At 44.7% G+C, this 22,192-nt stretch overlaps 1 protein-coding gene across 1 annotated transcript in view; it reads right to left on the bottom strand.

Moving 5' to 3' along the window:
• Nucleotides 1-1,047: 1,047 nt before the first annotated feature.
• The window catches only part of ADCY9 (adenylate cyclase 9), a 458,142-nt gene continuing 436,997 nt past the window's right edge, over nucleotides 1,048-22,192 (bottom strand). The window contains exon 11 of the mRNA XM_086941385.1: nucleotides 1,048-10,855. Within this exon, the coding sequence (XP_086797511.1) occupies nucleotides 9,682-10,855 (1,174 nt within the window). The 3' untranslated portion in view covers nucleotides 1,048-9,681. The remainder of the gene's footprint in view (nucleotides 10,856-22,192) is intronic.

Consider the following 22,192-nt stretch of genomic DNA (forward strand, 5'->3'; position numbering starts at 1 on the left):
TGAAAGACGGCCAAATGGGGTCATATATCATCACAAGATGAAAAATATACTCCACCCTTGTTTTTTCAACTATGAGCTTGTTTGGTCAGCACAAACACCTATCCCTGATATAATTAATAAACCCTAACTTCACCCATATATGTGTGGGAGCATGACTTATCGCAATGAAAAATACTACAAAACTGACCGCCATATTGAACAAGCGCTCGGGAGGACGTAAACTTTATGCTTTTAGCCCCGTCTTTTTCAGATTGACATCCCGGACTTCCTGCTGGTGTAAAAGGTTCCTCATTCTCTTTATGGGGCCATCTGGACCCATAAAGAAGATAAGAAACCTTTTACGCCAGCAGTAAGTCGGGGAAGTCAATCTGAAAATGACGGGGCTTAAAGAGAAAGAAGAACGTCACTAGGACCTCTTCTCCAATGGCTGGCCACCGTTTAGGAGGCCAGCCAATGGAGAATAGGGGCGGGGCTTAACCTCGCTAGTGATGTTCTCTCTATCTCATTAAGTCTCCCCAGCGAGACTGCGCAAGCTCAGCCATCGCAGGCTGAGACCTAAAAAAATGGGAGAAACCGGAATCAACTGATCTGGTGACTGGCGGCGGCACACTCAGGAGGTAGGAAGATTACGAAAAAAATATGGTTCGCAAGAGAAAACAATTAAGTGGAAAAAGTACAAAGATTCAGCAGAAAACCACACAAGCAAGATTCATTTGAGTTCTTTAATTTCTGTCTGACACCGTTGAAAAGAAAGAGGATTGAACTCTGGAAAGGCTGACAGGTACATAGGGGAGCAGTCCCCAAGGAATAAGCATTGCCAAGCGCCGGCCTGGGCACCCAACTGAACTTCATCGTATTGGTGTGCATAAGACCTCATGCCCATTCCTTGCTTGGTGGTTTCTCCAGCAGTCTTCAGCCTAGGCCTTGCTTGGCAGTTGCTCCATCAGTTGAGAGGAAGTACACTGGAAGGAAGGAGTTTACTACTTGCATAAGTACAATCTTGCAATTAAATCAACATCAAAACAAAAAACACAGGCACGATGGAGGTTGAGATATATTTAGATTTTATTAACTTTAAGTTTCCAATAGCAAATAAAACCTGTGCAGAGGGCATGACTCATTTAGTCACTGTAGGCAAGAATTGCCCTCTCATAAAGATGCCGTCTATTCAACATTCTTCTGGAACAAGGGAGCTGGGAATGAACAAGGAACTACTTGTAAGGAGTACAGAAGAGGGCATCAGATATGACCTAAAGTTAGAGGCCACGGAGCAGGATATAAGGTATGGGCAAAGACTGCCAATGAAGGGTAAACAACAAGCAGTATCAAGTATCGAACAAAAGCCGCAAATGAACGATATGAGAAGGCCAAAACGGTGGGTGTAATCTGGGTTTTGCAATATGGAGCACAGAAATGGAGTGGCGGGTTGATGACAAGTCATGGAAAGAGAAAATGGGATCTAGAGTAGGGACAAGATACAAAAAAAAGGCAATTGCCAAAACATGATTTTCAGTACAGGCAATGTATGTCATCAGTCTTGGATCATGTGTGGAAATGTATTGTTCACAAAGGCCTGTAAGGGATGGCAGATAAATAATACTGTACATAGTGTACTGGTTACCAGGGAGAGAAAAGATTATGCCACATGTGGATTGTGAGTCATAGAGGGCAGACTGGTAAGGCTGAAATACACAACATGAAATCAGATTTGGGTCAAGGTGATCACAGAGGCATGGAGCATGACATTATTTGCCGACTTATTTGCACACAAAGCTGACCATCAAATGCTTAACGTGCAAAAGGAGCTTGAAAACCCCTTTCAGTATAAGTTACGCTTGTAACTCTGGTACTTTTCGTCCAACGTGTCCTATTTAGTTACCAACTATTTGGCATAAGTCTACCATCTAATACCAGAAGCTTTGGCCAAGTTTAAAAACTGTAAAGGGAGGCACAATAGCTTTACCTGCCCCAACCACTGTACAACTCTGGTGTGTCTGAAACATCAATGCTGAATCATTCAGGTACATGCACAATAACAAATTGCTGCAGTTGTACAGAGGATGGTGAGTGGGTGTCAGTACAAGAGAGATCCCAAAGGAGCAAGCGGTGAGAGTTACCATAGAGGTACTGTTGAGTATAACATTCTTTGTCTTAGCACTCTTCCATTCCCAAATCTTTCAGAATAAACTACCAAGAAAAGAATGGTGGACTGTGATAACATTGGTCAGAGCATGTTGGTGCAAAAGCAATTTCACTGGTGCACAAGCTTGAAAGCATCACCAATTTAAGTTGCATTAAAACTTGTGTTAGCCTAAGTGATAGCCAGACCTCAAAGAACAGGGTTAGATCTGTGAATGATCATACAAGATGCAGTGTTCTAAGATCTTTGCAGAGCGGGTATGTCAGAAATAAGAAGCAAAGTCACTGTAATGAATTCAACAATATTCTTTGCCATGCCTTTCTCCAAAAGGCACACAAGGCTCTTTGGCTTTGTCCAGATGACTTCACTACCAACTGTATAATGACCAACTGAGACAATTATTTTTAACCTGAGCCCCCAGAGAAAGTACCTAGGAAATATTAGTGTTTTTGTAACCAACACCTTGGCCATGGGGCTCAGAAACAAAGGCACAAGGACTTGAAGCCATGCAAGTTCTGCAGACACCATGCAGCTTGAGGAGTTCAATGTAGGCCGACAGAGGTTCTCCTAAAGAGAAAATTGGTCTTTCAATTGGAAAGCATGTAGTAACATTAGCTGTATGTCAGAGACATGGAGAGAAAAGGATTGGAAGGGTTATGAGGGAACAGAACGAGGCCAACAAAAGACAAATTGTACAAGATATATCCAGGTTCCAAGACCACAGTGACAGTTCATAATTGTCAAGTGAGAAAAACTAGATGTAACATAGGAACAACCACAGCACTGCACCCATTAATAAGTTGGATAGCTAAAAAGAGGAGTACTTTTTTGTTAAGCAGAAGTTGGTTTGGCCGTAAGGCTATCACAATAACTAGAGCTATTTCTATTCACTTAGAAGGGAGTTGACCCTCCCATATCGGCTTTCTTGGCATCCATAGGATTGGTCAGTTTTGCTATAGACTGCAATGTTATCTGTCAATAAACGGAATAGTCTTCGAAAGCTCTGAAAGGAGCTTTGGCTTGTGTGGGAGAAAGAAGGGGGAAGCTGGAAGATTTGCAGTCAAGAACATGTTATAGGTTACTGTATAGCTAACTCAGTTGTCTTTGGTCTACAACAGTAATATTACGCTGTAAGAGAACAATGGCTATATGAGCTGGTAAAACACTATTGGAACACAATGCTTAACAATTGTATTTGCTATGCCCAAGTACATAAATAAAAAACAGTAAAGTTGCTTAATAAATCAATCACTTGGAAGAGAGAAGGCCAAAGTGGGATCTCTGTGATAAAACCTAATTGGAAATTCAGCACTAGGACACATACCTAGATGTATCCTTCCAAAGAGGATGGAGAGTTTCTAGTAGAGAAACCAAGATGTTTAGCTCCCCATTATGTGTAACTCACACAAGTAGCAAAAATCAGTGAACTTTACCCGTGAAAGACATCTCCTGTTTGCAGAGGATTTGGTCGACTTGCGGCAGCAGAATAAGAAAATGGTGGCCATGATAAAACACATACCACATGAATACCTACATTTCCAAAGTAATCACTTTCGAAGGTTAAATGGAGGAGCTTCCAAATTATCTTGAAATGCAGAGCACGCTTCGAAGAGTGGAATCTGTGGTCATTCACATGTACCTTGATGGTAGAAAGCAGTCATCTGAAATGTGGCCACAAAGCTTTTTAAACATTCAAGGGAAAGGCCATCTAAAACCCAGACAACTCCCTGATGCACTGCACAATTTTCCAGTAGGAGGAGCTTAGATCTCCTTGATGAAGGACCCAGTGGATATGTTCAATGCCAAACTTGACTAATGCTGCAATCCCCAGCCCCCTGTAGTCCAGGTCAGAGGTAATCAATGGTCCATGACGACAGCGATCATGGCAGGATTCAAGATAGCCACACAAAAGACTAATAATGGCTATACATGTAAATTATGTGCACAGTACGTGATATGCCTAATACCTCACATACCCGTGGTCCCCACTGACCAACTTTCAATGTTATCTACACATGATAACTGCAGGTATTAAGAATCTAAATGGCATTATTTCGTTATTCTGTGGTTATTCTCATATCTTCGAGTGTCTACAGTCACTGAGGGACTTAGTTGTACACTTCTCTTTATGGCTTCTCATGAAATCGTAATACAAGTGTAAGGGAAGCGCTGAAGGCAAAGGTAACAGCAAATTCTTACCTTCTTCTTACCAAGGAATTGCATGGGCAATCCTGAGAAATAGAACAAAACTTAAAAATACTGACTCATACCACCTTAGTCTGTCTCAGAGGTGAAACACTAAGAGAAGGACACAATACCCACCATAAAAATTTCACTACTTTCTAGAACATGAGGGTCAGAAGTGAAAAATCTGTTCTACTCACCCCATGGCTAACTTTGTTTTCTTTTTACATTTATTTGAATACTTGCGACCTTTTAAATCTGTGGCCTGGGGTCATGCTGGGGTCATGCTGCTGAGAACAAAGCTTCATATGATAATATCATAATTGACTCATCCAGGACAGCAGCTTACTGAAGATCACCCACAAGAACATAAAGTAGAAAATGAATGTGCCACTTAAAGAGTTACCTATAGGTTTGCCATGGCTAGGGTTACTAAGGCTTATGATCAACGCTAGGGCCTCCTAATGAAGTGCCCTGAACATTTCTCTAGCGTCTGAATTTGCGGTTACATACAATCTGATCAATGTAGACTGTTTGCTTTAGGCACATAAGGCACAGGTGTTTCTTTCACTCAGCCAATCGGAAAGAAGATACAGAGTGAACTATTTATTTCCATACAGTTATGCTACATCTGTATATTACAATGGTAAAGCTAATTGAATGTTGAAGTAGACACAAACTGCTTCAAGAGACTTGGTCTCCTTAAAAAAAGGTTTGTTTTCCTCAACTCTGAACATGATGAATTATGTTAGCAATACCCATGGGTGAGGGTTAACTGATTATCTCACTATCCAGGGACTGGACCGAGAACCAAGTCAGTGTTGAAGGGGTACTCAAACAATGGGAGAAAAGTAGGGGTTTCACATTACTCCCTACCAGAGATCTGGTCTGTATGGCAGTGTCCCCTTAAGTCTGCTCAGTGATCCTACCCTCTAAACACAAGATGAGACTAGAAATCTTGTGAGGAGAATGTAGGTCAAAAGGGGCCTCGATTTCAGGCATGCTGCTCTCCTGCCATCCTTATGCCAGAAGTGGAGATATGGGGGGTGGGAGGGGTATTCAAAAGGTGGTAGTGTGCACATGATTAAGTGTTCCCACATGACAAAAAAAGATATGCAAATTGAGGTCTGTTTGGGGGCACTTGGGCATGCTGGGAGTGAGGGGAATTAAGTAGGCACAATTATTTCTTTTACCTTTCTATTGAATTCGAAGTGAGAGTAGTTGCATGCATTACATGAAAAAACAGTTTTTTGTCAAATAAACTCATCCATCTACAAATCACAAGGAAAGATATTCCCTATGGCACAGAATAATTTGTCAAAGACAAAGAGCAAACAGGACGATGGGTGTCATTAACAGTCTCTGCCTAAAACAAATAAAATGTAGGAGCAGGCCTACATCCATCAGTATGGGCTACGATAGCAAAAGTTGATAATAAATACTTCATGTCTAACACCTTTCAGTAGTTGGTACAGGGATAAAAATCAGACTGAAGTTAACCCTGTCAGCCCTACAAGTTACTTGAGTATCGCAAAAAACAAACATCTTCTTACCCTTGCCTGAAACAGGATTCCAGAATTCAACTTTTGAATGATGCTGTTATTACCTTCCTCTATAATTAGCTGTAGAAGCTGGGAAACGAGTCAAACACATCCCCCTCCCTACAAGAATAAAATGCAAGAAGTCTTAAAACGATCTACAGGGCTAGGCTGAAAGTAAATCACCTTAATCACCTTAAAACAAAAGCATCAGAAGGAAAGTCATCCCTAGAGCGACTCATGAAGCAGATTTGAAGGCACTCCCTACAACAGAGAACCTGAATCCAGATTCATTGTGATAAGGAAGAGAATTTAAGAAAAAAACAAGGGTCAACAGCTGGTAACAATTTACTTGTCTGTAGAATGCTCTTAGAAGGTAAACCTGTGAGTGTTCTAAATACAATCTAGATTCCAGGTGGAAGGAGAAACCCAAAAGCAGCCTGGATGCAGCATTGAGCTTGGAGGATCAAGTGAGAAGAAAAGAGAAAGGATTGGATCAAACACCTTCAATAAAAGCTGCTCATCAGAAAATGAGGAACACAAAAGCTCCAGTCCTTCCCCTTCACTGGGAAGATGAACCTGTCCATAAAGTAAAAATTAACATAAGAAATGGATGAGTTTCAAAGTCGCACATTTAAACTGCTGTGGCCGAGTTTCTAGTTCTACCAATAATTTTAAAGATAATCCAAAGAGTTGAGAATGGAAAAGGGGTTGTGCAGGAGTGTTCCATACATTGGGCTGATCCCAAATACATGCTACTTTTATCGAATTCAAGCCTTTATTAATGACAACTGTGGGTCAATATTTTGGAATAGGATTTAGTGCATTATCATATTGACAAATCTGCCAGAGGCTCATCTAGGCCCTTGATCTCCATCCAAGAGCAGCTCTACAAAAATGTTACTAGGTAAAGGAAAGTTTGTAAAATAAAACTTTGCTATAAGTTTCTGGCAATGTCAAGCAATGTCCATGATTTTCTTAGAGAGACTGATACAAAGTTAATGGGTTTATACAACATTTGTGGTCAGCAGTATTACCAGTCTATAAAAAAAGGCATGGATGATGGCACCTGGTTTCCCTCTTTCTTCCGTCTCTTGGACTGGAGGACAAAACTGAATGGGAAGCTGAGCAAAAATTTGGAATTGCGCTTTTACATTGTTGGAGCAGCAGCCATGTAAGATTAAGAATAAAACCTCCCATAGACCCCTTATTGCATTCTTGGACCTTCTGCCCAAAGCTCACTGAGCTAAAAAAACAAGCTACATTAAAAGCATGGAAAGAGATGGCAGGAGGCTGAAGCCAATACACCACACTTGCCATCTGCTACGAATGCTTAGTGCTGCTCAACGTCTTGATTATCTGGGACAGGATGTCCAATCTTAAATGACTTGGAGCTGCAGCTCGCTTTAATCAATGGTGCACGTAGAATTGGTATGTACAAGGCCCTGCAACACATCTCTGAAGAGCCACTACTAATAATAGGGCAACAGCTCCACCCTCCAAAAGAACATATTTCCCTCCCCAGAGATCCCCGCACAATCACACTTATAGCTCTTTTACTCCATGCACATGCGCCATGCACACACCAGTGGACTTCACCGGACTCCTATTCACTTGAAATCTTCCAATTCCCAGTACAAATCATTTTGGAACCTACAGTGCTAACACAAAGTCACTTTGCATTATCCAACATCCAACAGAGAGGGAACCTCAGGCGCTCTTGGATCTCAGACCCAAATCATGTTTATCAGGCACATTTTAGAACAATGAATTGATAAACATGTTCTACAACCTTAAAACTGAGAGGATCTGAAGGATTCTATGACCCAGCACCTAACACATTCCATTCAATAGTGGAGAGTATGACAGCAATCCGTATGTCTCACTCCTAGAATGCATGTTTCATAGTGTTGGTTTTTTATTCTTGATCAATGAGCATCACAAGAGTAATAACATGCTCCCCTAATTAATGGCAGGAGTCACCGCGATCCCAAGCTCCAACTCGAAAATAGAGAATTGGTGGAATTTTGACCTGAAGCCATTTTGTACTGGAGCCTTCACCAACATAGTGTAAGTGATTAGATTCTGTTACTGGCCAGGTGAAGACAGGGAAATAAACTTCCAGACTAACGCCGGCAACTAGGCATTATCCTACCGTTTGCCCCACAAATGATCAAATATTAACACAAAGAAAGGGTGGAAACACCAGTGTGGACTAAGGAGGCCTATGGCCAAGGTGGTTATATTGTGAATGGCACACAGTAGGCACTAATACATATCATCAGCTGATAAATGGCACCCCCAGCCATAGCATGCCCAAGTAATACAATCAGTTAATATTCCATGTTGCCATCCTCCATCTGGCACCGTCTGAAAAGCCTGCATAAGAGCCTCCAAGAGAGGACACAAATGAGACTTGGATGAACCAATACAGAAACATTGGTAGTGATAGTGTGCTAATTCAAACTAATGTTGCCCATCTCTTCCAGGAACCCCAATTTAAATTTCACCAAAGGTAATACCTTAAACTCACGAAAGTAATCCCCTTTAAATTTCTGGTTGACTCACCAAAGGTCAACAGATGGGTCTTTCAAAGGCGGGCCAGTGAAATTAATTTCTATGCCTAATCTGATCTGTCTTGAGACCAGAGAGACTTTGGAATGCCTTCAACAGCAAACTGTAGGGCCTGCAAACGCAGATAGGAATAAATAACACACAGATCAAAGATCTTTCAGAAAGCGTAAAGGACAAGTGAGTGGCACTCTTTAAATACAAAGAAAACAAAAAGTACATTAGTCTTTCTCTCTTAATACATTAGTCTTTCTCTCCTAATATGTACGTCATTAGGCACATGCCTGCGTGCCTCTGTAAATATAGGATCCCTCAGCGTATGCAGGAGTGTGTCAATAAATGTGAGGATCACTACTTAATACAATATTATGCCCCCTAATAATAGCAAGGTTGCACCAACGGCCATGGCTGTAATACTATAGTAAGAAAAGTAGCAGGCTGGCAGGCAAGCACCATAGAGTGGGTCCAGGTATGCCCTATGAACTGTCAATGTAAGTGACAGGATATAGTGTTTCATGGCGAAGTGATGTATTCCAGCCTTCTGCTTTTCTTTCTATCGGCAGGAGCAAACAAGTCTGGTATGCATCTGCTATGGTGGTTCATAGACAATTGAAACAGACTTCATATACCTATTTTAGAAAAACTGCAGGTCAAATATTGTACCATGGCACAAATTATGGCATCAGCTGTCCACAAGTAGAATGCAAGAAAAATGGTCTATCATCGACCAAAGTAAAGGTCTACTCCGCCATCCATTGTCACTCAAACTTCTATACGTGGATAAATATACACAAATATGTATGTACATACACACGCGCACTCACATGGAAAATATAACAAATACAAAAATATGCATCAGCAACAAATGAAAATAAAGTATTCTGTAAGCAGTAATAAAAATCATATTGGAACGCAACCTTTTCTTCAATCAAGACAGAGACCCTGAGCCGTGATCTCAACAGTGGCTTCTGACCCATGCCACACAAGGCCGGTGGGTACATCCCAAGGCACTTTATTCCTCCTTCACCTTGAGGGGTTGCACAGGAAGGATGAGGTTGGCAAATGAGGAGTGGGTGTGAATGGGGAAATTGTAAACCACACTGTATTTCGGAGGATATCTGCAAAGCAGAACACGGAATCCAAGTTATTCCCCTCCCTATGTCCCTCCACCCAAAATAAAAGATGCCCACTGCAAAGGTCTCTTAGTGTTTCTATGGCGAGGAGAATATGTTTTAGCTGCCGTCAAAATCATAGCCTCTCTGGACAATTTAGCTTTGTCAGTTCATCTGCTTCTGCTGTCTCTTTGTCCTCTTTCCCTATGGCTTTGCTCATCCTGCCCCTATCGTTGCCCTTTGCAGGATCCCTGCGGTGCTTCTGAGGGGCAGGGGGTGTATCTCTGGCCTCTAGCGAGTCAGAGCAGTGGGAAGATTTATCAGAACTATGCACAGAAGTCACCAAACTAGCAATCTCATCTGTCGGGGACCTGCCGATGCTGCCATCCACCTGAACCCGGATGTCCGGTGAGATTGACAGCTGGTGATGGGGAACAATCCCATTGTCTGTACACTTTGGGTAGAGAAAGGTTTTCATCTGACCTTTCCCCTTGACATTGACTGTTCCCCGGTAATCAAAATCATATGCCATTTTGGAGAGAACTCTGTAGCTCTCCTCGCTCACTTGGATTCGACACTCCACCCCAGTGGTGTCCATGCGACTGGCTATGTTCACTGTGTCACCCCAAATGTCATATAGGAGTTTTGTGGTGCCAATCACTCCGGCTGTTAGAGGACCATGGTTAAAGCCAATGCGTAGTTTAAAGTTAAACCAAAGCATATTGTTGTTGAAGTCGTCAACCACTCTCATGGTCTCTTTGGCAAATTCGAACAGGGTTTGGAGGTGCCCATGAGGGTGGCTGCTCTCCTGGCACTGCGAAGGATTTAGGCCAGAGGCTGCCATGTAGGTGGCACCAATGGTCTTGATCTTCTCAATACTACTGTAGTCTGGTTTACTGAGCAGCTCATCAAAGTCTCCAATCAATTCATTCAGGACGCGGTAACACTCCTTGCCTCCCTCGTAATTCTCCTCATAGAACTCACTGAAGTTGACGATGCTAGCAAAGATGACTCCTGCATTGTCATGGTTCTTGGAGTAGCTCTGGGAGACCTTCAGCTGTTCTGCCACGTGATATGGAATGATATTTCTCAGTAACCAGTCCGCCTGGTCTCTCATGCTCTGGATTTTTGTACGGTGGAGATCCGCTTCCACATCCCCGTGGTAATGGAGTCGGTAGCTGACCTCAAATTCCCGATTCAGGAACCAGACTAATAGAAGGAGTAGGAAGAAAGCAAGGATCACCTCTGGACCAATCCGAGATGCCGGCTTATTGTAAGACGTTGAAAGAAGACACGGGGGAATCTCAGAACTGCAAGAGATAAATAAACAGCTATTACCCATGTGCCGGAGTTTCCAACTGAAAAAATACAGAACAGAACATTAGTAAGAGGTATTGAATCCCCACGAAAATTATTCTGGATTTACAAAAAGCTAATAATTTGAGATACCTCAAACCCACTGGAGAAAGGGGCTTTGTATGGAACATAAAAATATATCCAGCAATTTTTTAAGTCTTGGCGACAGATAATTGTGATACTTTCTTACAATTTGTGACATTATCCATCCTGATGTTTTGTCATAATGCAATAATACATGTGATGATTTGTCTGCACAGAGTTTCAAACATTCATCCAGAGAATCATCCATACAGCATTACAGGACATATCAAGACTTTATTTAGAGAGTACCACAAAAGGAAGGACTGTAGCCACAGGTTACTACAGTAGCCAACTTAACCACATCCATGTCCTGGAAATTTTGTTTTCAACTGTTGCCAAGATACCTCACTCAAGGTATTTGTCTTGGAATGTTATACCTTAGTTCATTTTTTTTATAGAAGATATCTTTTCATTGAGTTTCAAGAAACAACAAAAACTTGTCTACATCCTCATGCCAGAGACAAGAAAAATGTAAAACACCAATAAACAACTGATCTCATTGTATCAGCATAAATATCATAACTGCCCTAGTGACCCTCAGCACCGGAATCTATCCCGCCCCCCCCAACACCCGTAGTGCCATGATAGACGGGCATGCTGCACATAATGCTTAAGACATTTGTTTAATGCTCATGGAGTGTGATCGGTACATTTGTATGTTGGCTAGGTCTATGAATGGATAAACTGGAACTTGTGTGAAACATAATGTCAATTTTGAAAGGCACCTCATTGCAATACCTCTTGAACTTCAGGGAGGAACAGAGGAGCTGTACCAATGACCCTACCTCCCCACAGCCAAATCTGAATGTTTCTGCTTTCCGTGCATACACATGTGTAATTTGACCAGGGTTTAAAGTTAATATATAGTCATTTTGGCTAGCTCTTCTTTTCCGCTGTGGAGTGTATCCTAAGAAATATCACTCCGGATTCATTCTTTGAAATTGAACGTCCTATATCCACCACCCACTGTTACTTGTCTGAGGATTTCTCTGCTGCTTTGAATCCTACAAGAAGTCCCAGACTACTTGTTTTGTGATCCCAGTTCATCGGTAGCCGTTTTGCTAATTTTTTAAGAGTGAAACCAACATTAGGCTTGAAAGAATGGTGCCACGCCCAGTAGCATATTTAGAAATAATTGAATCTCTATGCCTTTGGTAGACCAGACTTCTTCCTAATTTTCCTCAAACAATGTAATGCCATCCATATCAAAGAGCTCCCCTGCTCTAGAGCAACTCCATATGATCTATGCCTTTTCTTGCTTGATTATAGCTTGGGTAATATCTGGATTTCCCAGCAGAGCTGCAGGTCACAACGGAAAAGTGCAGAGTCCTAATGGGGTTTCTACCCGGTGCCACATCTCTAATATGACCACTTTTAAAGTTAGGGTTACAGCGCCAAGAATGGTGACTTCTCTCCAGGCATGTCATCTTTCAGATATCACTTAGCTATTATTTGATGCATAAAGCACCACTGCTTCTGTGTTTTGGATGTCCACTCTACAATATAATGTAATTGGGCCGCCTGGCAATACCTCAAGATACTAGGCAACCCAGTACTCTGCCCTCCTAATGGAAGAATCAATATATACCTAGGAATAACCCTGGATTTCTTTCCTGCCCAGAATAAAGCTGACACTCTTTCCTTGCTCAGTTCTTAACATTGTGAATAGGGTAATGTCTAGAACAAGAAGAGGAAGCTGGTGGGTATTGTCATTTTAATTTCAGTTAGTCGCTCAAATAAGGCCAAGCCTCCCACATACTAGGATTGTAGATCCTTGCATATGGTCTGTGTAAGGGAGGTATAGTTGGCCAATATTATTTGCTCAATAGAGTGACTGTGTCCCCACGTAGATTATAACCTTAACAGTCCACTGGAACAAGGAATGCATCTGCAGGTTTAAAACCAGGTCCTGTCGCTTTGAGATGTTTAGCACCTGTGATGAACCTACGACTTCTGCCGACTAACCTTAAACCATGAAACTTTCCCACATGCCTCAATTCGTCCATCGGTTGGGATGATTGTGATCAGACACAAATACCAGAACGTTATCTGCATACATAGTTTACATGAACTATTCCATTCCTACACAGACTTTAAAAATGTTGCCTGGTCTACATGTTGAGAGATGTTTATAGCCACTTAACACTCACTCCTAGAACCTGGGCCAAAGGTTATAAATAATGACATTTTTCCCGAAATACGCACCAATTTATTCAATCGAACCCCATCTGCATGCCCAGCTAGATCAATACATCATTCTTTAATGTTCAAAGGATGTTCTTCAGTATATGCACATTTGTTTGTGTTAGTTCCACAGATTATCCCAGTGATGAAAGCAGACTGAGCTGTGTCCACAAAGCATGGAAAGAATGGCCGTCTCGCGTAAAGAGATTTGCATCCACGTTTACTGTGGAAATTAGCATATAGGAGTGTGCTGTTGGTCTGGTTTGAGAAGAACTGTGGCTAATGCTTAGAATATAGAAGGTGCTAAAGTCTCAGCACATCACCTGCCTGGCAAAGAAGGCCACCATCTTCCATGCGGCTGCACAGCAACATTTAAGAGTTGACAAAAACAAACTCCTAAAGTGGGACTTTGTGTTTGTAGAACAAAACAAAATGACCCCGACACTTTTCTTCCAGGGTGTGGCGGTCATTTTTCAATTTGTCTGTTCAAGACCGTCAGGCATTCCCTAGCAGTCTTGAATAGAAAAAAAGCCTTAAAGCCTTTCTGCTCTAAATAAGGTAGGTAGCCTGAAGTACCTGGACCAAACTCCCACCTGGTCACGGGTTTAAGGTTTCCACCAACAGAACCATGACTGTTTGCCTGACTGTAAATATAGTGAGTGGACTGCCAGTTCTAAATGAGGGCCATAATATAGTGTATTCAGCATTGCATGTGGCCTTACATGGGTTTTAATTGTTATGAGTTTTTGCCAACATTTTGTAGAAGGAGTAGTTTCTTACCTGTAACTCCAGTTCTGTAGTAGGGGTATCTCTGTTATAGTCATAATCTTGTGAATAGTCCCACCCATGTGCGTGGACCCCGGAGCAATCAAAATAGTCTCATAGACACTTAAGAGAAAATCAAAGACAAATAATGCAGCCTAAAACTACAAGGCTACATTGGCCAGCACTTCATCTTGAAGTGAAAAGGATAGCCAAATAATATTAAATTTAACACACTTTGTAAAGTTTCACACTCAGAGAAACTCCCCTTCACAAAAATCCTTTGTAATGATAGAGAGGAAGGGTTGGACAGACAAGCCCCATAGGCTGCCATTATGTGTCTGGAAAAGGGATACCATGCCTTTAAGGAACTCTCCAGAGACCCTTGGTATCCCATGATGCACAGCCAAAGGCCTTTTACTTTCAGTTCTTTTTGAAGGTGTATAAAGCCAGGCGTGTATCATACAGTACATTATCTCTTCATCCACTGGGGATGAGGGCGGGCGCTTAGGACTATAAAAGAGATATCCCTACTACAGAACTGGAGTTACAGGTAAGAAACTACTTCTTCTGTAGTAGGGGATCTTTGTGTATAGTCATAATCTTGTGAATAGAATGGCAAGCCCATCCCAACAAACCAAACCAGCGGTGGAGGAAACAGACAACATCACTACTGTGCAAACAGATTTCTCAACTAAGCCTGCCCAACCTGAGTGTCTGCTCTTGCATCAGAGTCCAGACAGTAGTGCTTAGCAAAGGTATGGACCGACTTCCAAGTGGCAGCCCTACAGATATCTGCAATGGGAACATTACGTAGCAAAGCCGTTGTAGACGCTTTGCCTCTAGTGGAATGAGCCTTAGGCTTACCCCCTAATGTTTTGTTAGCCTTTTGGTGACATAACTGGATACAGGATGCAATCCACCTATAGATGGACTGTTTTGAGGCAGCAAGACCAGTCCTGACCGATCCATAATTGACAAACAATTGGTCAGACCTATGTATGTCTTTGGTCTTATCAAAGTAGAATTTCAACACTCTTCGTACATCCAGGGAATGAAGAGACCTCTCCGCTGGAGTGGAAGGATGTTGAAAAAACGTAGGTAAAGTTATTGACTGATTAACATGGAAATCAGAAATCACTTTAGGGAGGAACTTAGGGTGAGTTCGCATCACTACCTTAGAAGCATGAAATACAGTGTAAGGTTCTTGGCAACACAAGGCCTGGATTTCACTCACCCTGCGGGCCGATGTAATAGCCACAAGGAAGGCCGCCTTCCAGGACAGATGCTGTAGAGAAGCCTTATGAATAGGTTCAAAAGGTTCCTTCATCAAGCGAGACAGCACCACATTCAGCTCCCAGGAAGGCGAAGGACACCTAACAGGGGAACACTATCTTCAATCCCTCCAAAAAATCTATAATTACAGGAATCTGGAAGAAGGGTGTTTGTGAAGGGCATTTCCTATACGCAGTTAACGCTGCAAGGTGAACCTTAATAGAATTGGAAATTAAGGCCAGATTGAGCCAAATGCAAGAGGTATGGAAGGACGACATCTTTCTTGCAGGTGGTAGGATCATAGTCCTTGGACGTGCACCAAATGCAGAACCTCTTCCACTTGTAGGCATAGGAAGTCCTTGTGGAAGGCCTCTTAGCCTCCATGAGTATTTCCATGCAATTGTCAGGCAAATTCAGGTGTCCATATTGCACTTTCTCAGAAGCCATGCTGCCAAACTCAACGATGAGAGGTTGGGGTGCACCATCTGCCTCCCGATCTTCGTGAGAAGGTCCGGCTGACACAGCAGCCGCAGGTGAGGTTGTAGAGACCGGTGGAGCAGGTCTGTGAACCACCACTGTCGAGGCCACTCCGGAGCAAAGAGGAGCATTCGCGCTCTGGACTGAGACAGTTTGATCAGTACTGCCGGAAACAGGGGAATGGGTGGAAAAGCGTACAGAAAGCTGTTCGACCAGCTGATCCATAGCGCATTCCCCAGAGTCCCCGGTTGTTAACCTCTTGGCTGCTAATGACAAGGGTAACTCGTCATGGACTTTCCATTGATTTCAATGGAAAACAAAGGGGCACTCAAATATTGCCTTAGCAGTAAAGGGGTTAAAACCTGGAGGCGAACAGATCTATTTCTGGAGTGCCCCATCTGTCGAAGATGTTTCCTAGCACCTCGTCGTTTAGAACCCACTCGTGGTTTTCTTTGACCAGCCTGCTGAGTGCGTCCGCCTGACCATTCTGCACACCCGGCAGATGGGTAGCTGTGATCGTCAGTCCTCTGGCTAGCAGCCAGTGCCAGATCGCCTGCGTTTCTTGTGACAGTGTGCGCGATCTCGAGCCCCCTTGCTTGTTGAGGTAATACATTGTGGTCGTATTGTCCGTCTGTACAAGCAAGGAGTTGGCCTGGAAGAACGGATGAAAGGCCTCCAGCGCCAAGTGAACAGCTCTGAGTTCCAGAAAATTGATGCGATACGTGGATTCCGCCAGGGACCACGTTCCTTGGATCTGTAGATGGTCCAAATGCTTTCCCCAGCCGTGGAGAGAAGCATCCGTCACGATAGCCTGAATAGGAATGTCCTTGTTGAATGGAACCCCCTTGAGGAGATTCTCTGCTGAGAACCACCATCTCAGGGACTGTTGAGCGTGTAGAGACAGGTGGATCCTGTCGTCCCAGCTCCCATTGATCCTCCAGACATTCCTTCAGTGGCCTCATGTATAGGCGGGCATGTGGCATGAGGAAGATGCAAGAGGCCATCGACCCCAGAAGAGAAGACACCGTCCTCACTGTCGTAGATGGAACGGACATGAGAGCCTGAGCCTTCCGAAGTTTCGATAAGCGTCGCTCCTCCGAAGGAGACACGCTTGCCGAGAGAGTATTGATGGAGGCTCCCACGTACTGCAGGCACTGGACAGGAGTCGGAACTGACTTTGACATGTTGATGTGCAAACCCAACTGGTTCAACAAAACGGCCATCCTGTTGAAGTGCAAATGCGCTTCATGGAAGGTGGAGGCTTTGATCAACCAGTAGTCCAGGTACGGGTAGACAAACACTTTGTTCTTTCTCAGGTGAGCTGCCACCACTGCCATGCATTTTGAAAAAGTCCTGGGTGCAGACTTCAGTCCAAACGGTAATGCGGTGTACTGATAGTAATTGGTGCTGACTAGAAAGCGAACGAACTTCCGGTGTTTCCGTGCAATAGGCACATGGAAGTACGCATCCTGCAGATCTATTGCGCAAAGCCAGTCTTCTCTTTGCAGCGGAGGATAAATCTGGTGCTAAGACAGCAGGCGAAATTTCTCCCTGCAAATCCATTTGTTTGATTGTCGCAAATCCAAAATGGGCCTGAACTGTTTTTTTTCCTTTTTGCGTACCAGAAAGAAACTTGAGTACAGACCCTTTCCCCTTTGAGACAGAGGGACGTCTTCTATCGCCCTTTTTTAGGGCTCGCTGCGAAAAGCGCACGAAAGCGTGCTCTCGCAGAGAGCACTATAGCTGTCTGCTCAGCCGACAACGAGTGGAATGTGGATACAAGACCTGGCCGCGCGCAGCGTTGTCCCATAGGATAACGTTGGTGTAACGGGGTCGGGGCGGGTGGCCGGGTCGACTGGTGGACACATGATGATGCCTCCCCTTCTACCCTACAGTCGGAGTCGCCGCAAGATACATGGACAACAAGTCACGAACAGTACGAGGAAACAACTGCAGGGCCCTTTAACGGGGCGTACTACGAAGGAGACGAGGCCACGCCTACCAATGACGTGGGCGCATCGGAATGGTTGAAAACAGGGGAAGCCCTGTATGCGGCGTGTGACGTCACCGACAGCTCGAGTGGAGGAGGCGAGGAGAACCCTACGAAGAAGAACGAAGAGGACGAAAAGGACGAAAGGACGGGCTTACCGAAGTGCGGAGGAGAGCCAGGAGGCCAACGACCCTGTGTTCCGCCGTGCCGCACTCCCGAGGGAGGAGTGTGGCTTGCTCAGGTACGGCGGCGTTGGGCGGCTTGGGTGGGGAGAAAGAGTGCTCCCAGTACTTAGTTTAAGTTCCCCGTTCGTGCCTCTCCCTGCTGTATTTCCCCATACCTATTACCCTTCTCCCTCCCTCCTACCTTCCTTCCTTCCCTTCTTCCTCACCACGCTCCTGTGCACCGAAACACTAGTCACGAGTGTGCCTGTTCAACTGCACGTACGCACCGGTGTCCCATCACCTTCACTGGGGTCCCCTGGGAAAACGCTGTATCGGATTGGTGACTAACGGCCTCCTTCTTGTCCGTTTTCTTCCCCATCTTGGCCCCACCAACGCTACGCCGGGGAAGACGGTCCCCAGAGAACAGCACGGGTACAGAACCCTGGAGAAAGACGGCCTCACCACGGATAACCGGGAATTCGCCAAAGAAAGACTCACTTACAGGACAAGACGAACTATAAAAATAAAGCCCAGTTTAATCCGATATACTGGTCAGCCTCTTCCTGTTGCGGCGCCTGTTCCACCTATAGCCAGTGTCCCCAGCCCCTCGCCCCAGGTTACAGTGGTGTCAGAAGTGGGATCCATCCCCTCCGTACCAGACCCTGCTATGGAACAAGTGGTGCAGCAGTTAATAGAGGGACAGCAAAAACTTGAATGGGCCATAGGCCAACAGATGTCGACTGCAGACGCAGACCGCGACCTGTTCAAGAATACGATCTCAGCACAAATTGAGGGCTTGCAAAAAGTAGTACAAAGCTCTAACATACCTGTACCAACGGAGAGACGGGCATTTGGACCACATCCCTCGGGGATGCAACTGCAGAAGTATGTACAAGGGGAAGATCCCGACGCTTTTCTCCTGAACTTTGAGCGTGCAGCAAGAGCGTGTGGCTGGCCAGAAGACAAATGGCCCTTCTTTCTTGCACCCTTGTTGTCTGGTGAGGCACAAGCCGCCTACCAAGTAGCAAATCATGCTGGGATAACGCCATATGTAACAATTAAAGCGGTAATCCTGGACCACTTGGGCTTAGACACAGAAGCCTACAGACTACGATTCCGGAAAGAAAAAGGGGTCGCTGGGGAACACCCAAAGACATTATTCCTACGACTGAAGATGGCAGCCGATAAATGGCTGAAACCTGAGAGTAGGAGTAAAGAGGAGATACTGACCAGCATTTATTTGGAACAGTTTATGGAGGCCTTGCCATATGGCACACAGCGCTGGCTTAGACAGCATTCAGGCCTTACTGCTGAACAGGCAATTGAGATGGCTTCCAATTACAACCGGGCAATGCCCCGTACCTTTCCTTGGGAAACAGACAAGGGACCCAAAGGATCGACCGGAACAATAAAGCAGGACAGAAAACCCAAGCAGACCCTCGAAATGATAAAACCCAGACCTATTCGCCCTGACATGTCGAACACAAGGGGTCCACAATGCTTTGAATGCGGAGAGTGGGGACACATCGCCAGAATGTGTCCACGGAAAAGACCAACCGAAGAACCCATGGAGGTTGGATACATTCCAAGAGCAGTGATGTACACCGCAGAGATGGGTCCGTCTTTTTATGTAAGGGTACAAGTGAACAGCAAGTGTGTGAAAGCCCTGTTAGATTCCGGTTGTAGACAATCTGTAATAAAGAAGCAGTTGGTCTTACCCTCCCAGCTCGGTCGTAACATGGTGGTACACATCAGATGTGTACATGGAGACGTGAAACCGTATCCTGTGGCTCACCTGACCCTTAGGCCTTTAGGGGGAGACCCTTGTGAAGTAAAGGTAGGAGTGGTGGAAACGCTACCTGAGGACCTAATCTTAGGGGTAGACAACCCTGGCTTCCTGAGTCTCTTCCGGAAAAATATAGAACAGACACCTGCAACTTACTTAACCACCGACCCCTGGGAGTTGGATCGGGGTTTTAAGTTCGCGCAGATAAACGATCCGTCCCTTCTGAATGCATGGGAGGCGGCTCATGTAGCAGAGACAACACCGTCACCAGTATATCCCAGGTTTAGAATCATCAACGACCTCTTGTACAGAGAAGGGAAGGCAGGTGACTCTCCACAATTAGTGGTTCCGCAGGACTTTAGAGACCAGATCTTGTTTTATGCCCATACACATTTAACGGCAGGGCATAGTGGGGCTGAGAAGACATTACAAAACATCACCAGACTCTTCTTCTGGCCTGGCATTTACAAAACAGCTGAAGTGTATTGCCGACAGTGCGAGGTATGCCAGAAAAAGAATATGACCAGACCTCCTGCGGTACCGCTCCAACCCTTGCCGGTCATAGGTAATCCTTTCGAGAGGGTTGGAATGGACCTGATTGGTCCCTTACCTCGCACCACCAGGGGACACACTTATGCACTAGTCATTGTGGACTACAATACTCGGTTCCCTGAGGCCTTTGCCCTCAGTGCTCCTACAACAAGAAACGTAGCAGACAAGTTAATTGAGTTGTTTTCAAGAGTAGGGTTCCCCAGGGAAATCCTAACAGACCAGGGAACCCCTTTCGTGTCCAAGCTTATGAAGGAGGTTTGTCAAACATTGGAACTACGACATATCCGTACCTCAGCGTATCACCCCCAAACGGATGGCTTGGTTGAGCGGTACAACCGCACCCTCAAGACCACATTAAAGAAAATGTTGACAGCTGAGAATAAAGACTGGGACAAGCTGTTGCCTCTAGCACTCTACGTATTAAGAGCCCAAGTACAGAGCAGCCTAGGGTACTCCCCGTTCGAACTGCTATACGGACGTCAGCCCAGATCTCTCCTAGAAATCACAAAGGAAGCATGGGAGAAAGAAGAGGCGGCCGAACAAAGGTCTCTCTTAGAGTATACCAGACAGCTGAAGTCGAGGCTGGGCAAATTGAGAGACCTGGCGTACTCCAACTTAGAGAAGTCACAGGAAAAACAGAGACACCAGTATGATAAGGGCAAGAAGTGGAGAACACTAAACCAAGGGGATTGGGCTTTGGTGCTTCTTCCGTCGTCCACTCAAAAATTCAGGAGTGAATGGAAGGGGCCCTATAAAGTAGTAGAGACCATAGGCAAAACAACCTATCGAGTACAGGTCGCCCCAGGACGACAACAAACCTTCCATATCAATATGTTAAAAAAATGGATAGGGTCCCCACCCAAATCAGCTAACTTTACATTACCATCACAAGAGGAAGGTAACACTCTGGACGAGTTGCCAGTTAACCCCGATCTGACAGAGTCTGAGAAGAAGGAACTCCGACAAAAACTACAACGGTTCTCCCCAATGTTCTCAGACGTGCCAGGATGCACACATCTTGCAGAGCATTGCATAGAGACCGAACCCGGTAAAGTGGTCAAACAAAGGGCCTACCGTATACCAGCTGCCAGGAGAGCTGACGTGAAAAGAGAAGTTAAGGACATGCTTAAGCTAGGGGTTATCCGTCCATCAAAAAGTAACTGGGCATCGCCCATAGTGATGGTCCCTAAACCGGACGGATCCACCCGGTTTTGTATGGACTTTCAGACTTTAAATGCGATTTCCTCATTCGATGCATTCCCGATACCCAGGGTAGACGAACTGATCGAGAGGATAGGAGAGGCCAAATATATTACCACCTTAGACCTGACCAAAGGCTATTGGCAGGTACCATTGCGTGAAAGAGATAGACACAAAACAGCGTTTGCCACCGATGATGGGCTGTTTGAATTCACAGTCCTACCTTTTGGGCTCCATGGAGCCCCTGCTACGTTTCAGAGACTAATGAATACGGTGTTGGCCCCTCATAACGGATATAGCTCGGTGTACTTGGATGACATCGTTATCTTTAGTAACACTTGGGTAGAACACCTAGAACATATAGTTCTCATACTACAGGCCCTACAAAAAGCTGGCCTGCACATCAATTCAAAAAAATCAAGGGCGGCTTTCCCCAAGGTGAAGTATCTGGGGTTCATGTTAGGGGAAGGGGTTATCGCTCCGCAAGAAGAGAAGATAAAAGCAATCACTAGCACCCCGTTTCCATCCACAAAGAGAGAACTTCGGGCTTTTTTAGGACTGATAGGGTATTATAGGAGGTTCATCATGAATTTTGCAGAGGTGGCCGCTCCTTTGACGGATCTCCTTAAAAACAACAACAAAAACAGTATAGGGAAATGCCCATCCCCGGAAGCCTGCAAGGCTTTCGAAGCCCTCAAAAGAGCCATAACCTCAAGCCCAGTGCTGATTCCTCCGGACTTTAGAAAACCCTTCTCTCTAGCAACAGATGCCTCAGATACCGGAATCGGAGCCGTTTTGTCCCAGGCAGGCGAGGATG

The sequence above is a fragment of the Lissotriton vulgaris genome, chromosome 10 (assembly GCF_964263255.1).
Source record: "Lissotriton vulgaris chromosome 10, aLisVul1.2, whole genome shotgun sequence".
Taxonomy (NCBI): domain Eukaryota; kingdom Metazoa; phylum Chordata; class Amphibia; order Caudata; family Salamandridae; genus Lissotriton; species Lissotriton vulgaris.